Source organism: Boleophthalmus pectinirostris, unplaced genomic scaffold, assembly GCF_026225935.1.
Source record: "Boleophthalmus pectinirostris isolate CB_2022bp ecotype Guang Dong unplaced genomic scaffold, ASM2622593v1 HiC_scaffold_9, whole genome shotgun sequence".
NCBI classification, from domain to species: Eukaryota; Metazoa; Chordata; class Actinopteri; order Gobiiformes; family Gobiidae; genus Boleophthalmus; species Boleophthalmus pectinirostris.
In genome coordinates, this window is record NW_026571541.1 from 10,026,821 (window position 1) to 10,034,836 (window position 8,016).

General features: G+C 38.7%; 1 protein-coding gene across 1 annotated transcript in view; it reads left to right on the top strand.

Moving 5' to 3' along the window:
* LOC110154577 (calsyntenin-2-like) overlaps nt 1–6,201 on the top strand; it is a gene marked incomplete at its 5' end in the record, with an annotated part of 351,405 nt that extends 345,204 nt beyond the window's left edge. The window contains 3 exon segments of the mRNA XM_055147860.1: nt 4,428–4,463; nt 4,466–4,611; nt 6,010–6,201. Coding sequence (XP_055003835.1) covers nt 4,428–4,463; nt 4,466–4,611; nt 6,010–6,201 — 374 coding nt within the window.
* Nucleotides 6,202–8,016: the final 1,815 nt, after the last annotated feature.

The window sequence follows — 8,016 nt, forward strand, 5'->3', positions numbered from 1 at the left end:
CCTCCCTCTTTATTTATCACGGGTCCGCAATCGCGGAAAAGCGTGATAAATTTGATAAAAGTGCCCACTTATTTAAGTTTATGACCTAAATATTCTCTCAGTGAGTGTGTTTATGGTGAGTTTGGACATTTGAAATCACTGCTGAAGCTGTAAAACAGCCGTAGTCTCCACCTCCACCTGACCTCTTCCTCGCACTTTTCACTCAGAATGCCAAACCCATATTGGGCATATTTGGAAGTTCAGAGGGCGTTTCTAACCAAATACATATTAATATTCTATGTTTGTAGCTGGGTACAACTGAATTTCCAAGCTTAACAACGCTTTGTGAATCTGGCATACAGTTCTCTCAGCATCTTCTTAAAGTGGAACTTACGAACATTTTTAAGAAAACATTAATGAATGAGGCCCATTATTATTATTGTCTGACATCTCCAAAGCTCAAAATGCTCTGTTCCACCTTGTGATGCAACAGAGCAGAAGTTTTAATGTCCACAACTACACCGTCTTTAGTTCATTAGAGATTTGGAATTTTAGGGCTGAAACCATCCAAAAGTTTCTAGTGAAGATGTATGGACTTAAAAAACACAGTGGACGCACTCTCGGTCTCCCCCTCTCCCTCCCTGCCTCCCTCTCTCTTTTTCTCTTCCTTTCTCTGTCTCTCTTTCCTTCAAGCTCTCTGTCCTTCACTATCTCCTTCTATCTCCTTTTCTCTTATTGTTTCCTATGTCCTTCACTCTCTCTGTCCCTCACATTTCTCTCTCTTTCCCTCCATCCTTTTCTCTATCCTCCCCTCTTTATATCTCTCCCTTTCTCTCTGTTTCTCTCTGTCTTCATCTCTCTCTCTCTGTCTCCCTCCTCCTCCTCTCTCTCTCCATCACTCTCTCTGCTGTACCAGTGACCTGAAATAAAGAGAACATGGTGTAAGGGCGTAGTTTTAATCTAAAACTCCAGTGTGAATAATTCATGTCTCTCTGATGGAGTGGACTCAGAGGCTGTGACTTCAGAGCTGCACAAGAGTGTGTGTGTGAAAGGAGGTCAGTGCAGAGTAAAGAACAGGCCTAAAGACTGTCACATTTCAACAAACTATAAAACACGAGTCCCGAGTGCAGCTGGAGAAGAGTTTCCAATCCTTACAATGGTCTCTCTTCTGTTGATTCGTAATTCAAACATGTTTAACATTATTGAGATCAGTGGTGGAATGTTTGTAAGTAAAAGAAGTAAAGTACTGTATTTAAGTATACATTTTAGGTTTCTCTGCTTTATTTAAGTACATTTTTACATGGATACTTTTTACTTCACTACATTTGAGAGCAGGTGTCTGTACCTTCTATTCCACTACATTTTCTAACTAGACTGAAAAGTAAAAGTACTTTCCATATGTGTTTGAGACCTGCTGAAAAGCCTGAGGATTTATTTTTAACATGTTCGTAGTTTGAGCAAAAATAAACAAATAATAAAAATAGCCAGGGAAGAAAATCAATTGAGTTTTTTCAGTTGAACAAAACTGAGCACAAATCTATGTCTATGACTATGACTATGTGTCTCGGCTGGCCTGGGACCAGAGGAGCTGGAGGAGGTGTCAGAGGAGCTGCAACCCAACCCCGGATAAGCGGAATAAAATGGATGGATGAACAAATCTGTATCAGAATCAGTATATGTGAAGTCCTATACCTAAAAATCTGCAAAGTTAAATACTTTTACTTTTTACTCATTAAATACTTTTGGAAATGGGTACTTTTACGTTAGTCGATTTTTTCATGTGATACTTTTACTTGAGTGTTTTTTTTTTTGGTCAGGTATCTGTACTTTTACTTAAGTAACAAAATTTGTACTTCTTCCACCACTGTTGAGAACTTTTGTGAAACTCAGTGCACAATTTTCTGGTGGTTACTCATAGATTTGTCTTCAGATATGGGTAGTACTCAGTTACATTTACTTCAGTAACTTTGGTCACAATATATATTTTTTGTTCCTATTGCCATGATGCATCTGGTTACCATATTTGGTTTGGCTACACCAAATTTTTTGTCAGGACATCCCATTGGCAAGGACAGATTTTGGCTTGTTGCCATGTGAACCTAATGTGAGCTGGGGTGTGAGCATCACTGACTGATCAAGACCATGCCATAAATGTGCGTACCAAATTGTGTATATCTACGACAAATGAAATGTTTTTGGCAAAATTTCATGAGTTTTCATCATTGTTCAGTGGGTGAGAAATGGGTGAGTTGGTTACGAGAAAAATAAGAAATAAGCAAGAACTTGTGGTACTAATAGGCCCTTTGTCAGCTTCAGGCACTCGGGCCTAATAATATTCTGATACATGAACAATGTTCCACTTTTTTTTGGCTAACAAGTTATACATTTTCAGAAAGCTCTGGCGCATTGCTACGTCATGCCGGGGGTCCCTGGTCACTACAGGCCAGTCACATCGCATCATTTCACTTCCTGACCACTAGTAGCATCACTTTGCAATACTAATAGGCCCTTTGCCAGCCTCTGGCACTCGGGCCTAATGATTAAAAATTCAGTTCAACGCCAGACTTATCCCAAGACTTGCCTTAGTACTACATCATAAACTGCGTAATCTCCAATAGAAGACCCCCAACTTGTGTTTTCATGTAATTATTTATGTTAAGAAGCAGAGTGTTGAGATATCAGTACGCCCTAACAGTCTGGAGATCAAAGCTTCGGTGCGGTTTAGATCCAGGGAACGCCACTGATCCGAATAAGGATTTCTGAGTATTTTCCAAAGTTAAATATGGACCTAAAGGGACCAGGCAGCAACATCAGAAGCACACAATCCAACATTTTATATCAAGAGAGCTCCTTCTGCACGCAGGGGAGGTTAGATGCTCCCAAATACATGTTATGATACATCACCGCAATTAAAGCAATGTTATTTTACGGAGGTTTTAGTTATTTTTTGAAGTGGGCAGTGGCTCTGACATATGTTAAGGCAATTATAATTATAAGAGTGATGGGTGTGAATCAAAGTGGACGACGGTTTGTGAGGTCTGACTTTTAAAGGGCTCATTTTACACTATTTCCTGATCCGTGTTACAATGCTGTTTCCTCAAACAAAACACAAGTCCAGGTATGTTTTTGAGGAGGTAACAGCATTCGAACATGTCTTAAAGCTCACAACAATCCATTTTGCGTAATATAGGCCCTGTAAGAATTAGAATCACTTTGATCTGAGTTGGCTCAATAAGTGAATGTAATATTGGCAAAGTTTTCTTAAAAAGATCAGAGTTAAAATTATCAGACAACGAGAGACTCTGAGGTCAAGATCAAGAGAGTGTATTTGGCAAAGTACAAAATACAAGCTTTAGTACAGCACTCGATGTTTTATTCTCAGAAGCTAATCAGGATTGTGTCTGGGAATGTCACAGTAGGGGAACAGTGGTTAGAATGCATACTGTTGTTGTGTCCTGAGGCAAGACACTTCATCCACTTTGCTTAGTATGAATGCTCGACTATGAAGAAAATGAATAGACGTGTTTCATTACGTTGAACCATAAAGTTTCACAAGTTTCTACCACAGCATCTAATATGATGCAAGATCACAGTTTATGCAGCATGCTACTCATTTTGTGTTTTGTCATTTTCTGAAATTCTTTTCTGAATATGTTTGACAATATCTACTGTTGCGTTTAATTTAAAGGTGTAAGGTGTACATTTTGTAACTTCTCTGGTAGAAGATCCGTTAAATGTTTGTTTCTGAGGAGATGTTATTGCTTTGTCTGGAATGTTTCACCATATGGCATTAAATTTTCTATCATTATGGAGAACATATCAGGCCAAATTATGGGTCAGAATGCCTGTTTTTCTATTTTTGAGCTATAAAACCACCTGTAATTGAATAAGTATTAGGAAGGAATGTAACAATAACCATGATATCGTATCATCAAAGTTCTCACAATGGTATCGTAGCCCATCACAATATATCAAAGTACAAGTCTCTTCGCTTAGATTAATAATTGTGGTGCAGTAATAAGTTAAAAAAAACAGATGGAACTGCATAGACCATGATCCTTTGCTCCATTTCAGTGCTACTACGTGGAGAAATAACAGTTCTAAGCTATTCTAAGTCTTTTTTGGGGGGGATTGTCAAGGCATTTGAAGAAAAAGTTGCGTTTTTTTAGCCCCCACATAATATGGCAATACATATCGTACTGTGAGATACACATTGTGAAAATATTGTACCCAGAGATTTGGATATCATTACATCCCTAGTGTGAGATAAAACTGTTTAATGTCACACTGTGGAACATTCCAGGCAGAGCAATGGCATATCCATAGAAACAAGCAGGTGACGGACCCCCAACCAAAAAGTTACATTGTTCACGTTTAAAGATATATGTACTTATTTGGTCAAATCTTGTGAACGGAGACATGAAATTTCCTTCTCCTTTTGTCCTCAGGTGTCCCGAGTGCAGCCACTGTGGTGATCGTGATGTGCACGCCGCCCTGGTGGTGGTTGTGGTCATTGGCATCTACCGCATCCACATAACGCACCAGCAGGACGTCCGGCTGAGTGAGAACAGCAAAGACTCCGACATAACGTGGGACAGTGCGGCTCTCAACATCACAGTCAACCCGATGGAGGTGAGAGGAAGTACATGTACCATGAGTATTCAGGTACACAGTGTTCGTTACTGTGGACTGTGTAAAAGTAACATTACTGCTTTGCCTTTTATGGTTTGATTATAGACCCTCCTGCAATTCAAACAGAAAGTAGGAGGGACTGGCAAGCAACATGAGATTAAAAATGAAAAATACCAGTACCTTTTTTCAGTGATAATTCAACTCAAACAATATAGTCTGGTGTCATTTGCCCTGTTTACATGAGAGCTTTACATGAGAATAAAAAATAATTCTGCTTTTAAAAGACCATGTAAACACTTAATTCAGATTTAAGTTTAATTCCGAATAATCATTAATAATTAAGTGGGTGGTTTATTCCGATTTTAAAGCCGATTTATTCCGCAATCATGTAAATGTTTATTCCTCTTAAAAAATAATTCCGGTCTTTCAGCGCATGCTCATTGAATCACCTTTCTAACGCGATGACGCACTGCAAGATGGTGAAAAAAGTTTGGATCATATTTGTGTCAGGTCAGCCCAGTGTTCTCCGTACTTCTTTTTCCCTGTGCCTATGTAATTGTGAAAGGCACCGATGTTTAACGTTAACACCGCGAGCCGTCCTCATCCCAAGTTATCATCATGAAGTCATAAAACAGCAACATGTGGCCTAGAACTTTACTCAACTCACCGCACATCAGCACAGAGCAGAAGCACTGAGTTCGGCAGAAGAGCGAATTCCGTTTGGTTGGTTATTTCTTGTGCTGAGCGGCTCGTCCTCTGCACATTTGGTTCTTCTTGGGGAAAGTGCTTCTCGGTCCGAGGTACCTAACGCCACTTCCCACTCCAGCTTATCTGGGCCCGACCTGAACTGGAGCTGCTCCCGCTGGTTCAGGAGTCTGGGTGTGGACTGTTCCCCAGTTTGTATTGGCGTATCCCCATGTGTAATGACAAACAGAGATGACAAAAAAGCCGGTAGCAGCTGAAGTGTGTGTTTTCTTCTGGTCGACGTAAATACGTTTGTGTCCCTGTCCAATCAGAACCCTTCCAGAACTCCAGACGTTGAGCGGAATTAAATAAAACCGATTTAATGTTTTTCCATGTACCAACTTTAATTCAGAATTATTATTTAGATGTAAACTTGAAAGAGAATAATTTAATTCCAAACTATTTAATTCAGAATAATTAATTTGGAATTAAATAACATCATGTAAATGTGGCCCTTTGACATTTCACTTTCATACTGAGATACAGTGGCCACATTTACATAATGTTTTTTAATTAAAAATTAATTGGTATCTGGACAGTTTTTTTTTTTTTTTAATTGAGATTAAAACAGTGTCCAGATGACCTTTGAACCCTTTTCTACCATGAACCTTTCTTGGATGAACACATTTGAATGATTGCTATTATTTTTTTCAGAACCTGGCAGGGCCACAAGAGGCAGCAGAGGACGTCACAGAGGAGGAAGAGGAGGAAGAAGACGACGATGAAGAGGATGAAGAGGAGGACGACGACATCACCAGCGGCGAATCAGACGACAGCGAGGAGGAGGCAGACGTCCAGCTGCCCACGGCCCACAACAAAAACAAAAACTGGGACAAAGCCTTTTAAAGAGTTCCCCGTATCACCACGACAACAATTAAAAACACTTCTCTCCATCTGGAAAACCTCAACAAAAACAAGTACTCTGCCATACTTTGGGACGCTGAGCTCAAAGTACGAGGTCATAGCTCCCCCTAGAGGACGACACCGAATCACACAAACACGCCATGCAACGTGTCAAATGGAACTGGCACTGTTTTGTACCCAAACATGCTGTTCTCGCCTGTAATGAAATCACCAACAATCTACAATCTTTTCAAATACATCCCACCTGAAATAGAATTGGAAAATGTGCATTCACCGGGCCACACAACTCCAATATTCCACATTAAACATTTTAAAGGTGCACTACCCATTCATTTAATTGTATTTTATTTTATTTAGAGAGTAACGATCACTGTTACTCCACGTTTAATGTTAAAATTGTATTACTTTACTTGTAGTTTAGCTTTAACTTTTGTATGTTTTTTTCTATTTATCTTGTGATTAATCTTGTGCTTACAACAAAAGAGAAAACATCCATTGGGAACATAACTAGTTTTCATTTAATTCATCACAAAAATTATGGAAAGAATTAACTTTTTTCTGGAAAAATGATATATACATATAAATACACTGAAAAGTATATTTATAGTTAAAAGGCCCATATTATGCTGTTTTCTGATCTATGGCAAAGGAGAAATTCAATTTGTCAACTGGACAAAGTTTATTTGGTCGAGTACATTTCGTAGCTCATCCAAGCTGCTTCTTCAGTTCTGGTCTGAATGTTGGTGGTTACTTCTTTATAAAACAGCCACTTCACAAGAGGATGTACCAACACAGACGAGAGAGCAGCAGTGGAACTCAATCTGCTGTACATCTCCATCTAAAAGCCTCGGGCCATTCATTTGAGGATAGTGAGGTACAGATCTGACCCAGAGAAAAGAATTGGTTTGAAAGGGGAGTTAAAGAAGCTATTTTTGTTTAAGAGAATCCTTCTCTAAACAGAAATGGGAGATTCAGACACCATCTATCTCCTATTTACAACTCCATCCTCAAACCTAAATCAAAACAAACAAGAGACCAATAGCTGTCAGGTCAGGTCCAGAGGTGTGAAAGCTCCATTATGGCCCTGAATGATTCTGCTAATATGACTCCACACTCAGTGCATTTCAATAGGCCTAGCTAACTAACTGAAGAAGCAGCTTGGATGAGCTACAAAACATATTCGACCAAATAAACTTTGTCCAGTTGACAAATTGATTTCTCATTTGCCATGGATTCTACGACTGAGGGATTTTTCACACATTTCTGATCTATGTTACAATGTTGTTTCCTTATCACAAACATACCTGGTGTTGCGTTTTGTTTCATTCACACATGTTTAACACATAAACTCTACATATTTAAGCTGAGTTCTTCTCACAAACTGAAAATACTTTTTCAGTTTGTGATGTCATGTGGTGATACAGGAAGTGCCCCACTGTGTTCATACATCCTCACTAGAATAATTTGGATAGTTTCAGCCCTGGCATTTTTAATCTCTACAAAACAAAGCATAAAAGACAACTAACTTCAAAACTTCCTCTTCATGACATCACAAGGTGGAACAGAGCATTTTGAATTTTGGAGATTTAGACAGACTAATGACGAAGGATTACTCAAACATGTGTGAATGAAACAAAACAAAACTCTAGGTATGTTTTTGATAATAAGAGCATTATAACATGGCTTATATTTTGCTTAGTACAGGATCTTTAACTTTTTTTGTTTTATCATAACTTTGGGTAGTGGACCTTTAAATGATATTTGATTATATTTTGAACTGTAACTTTCTTTATTTAA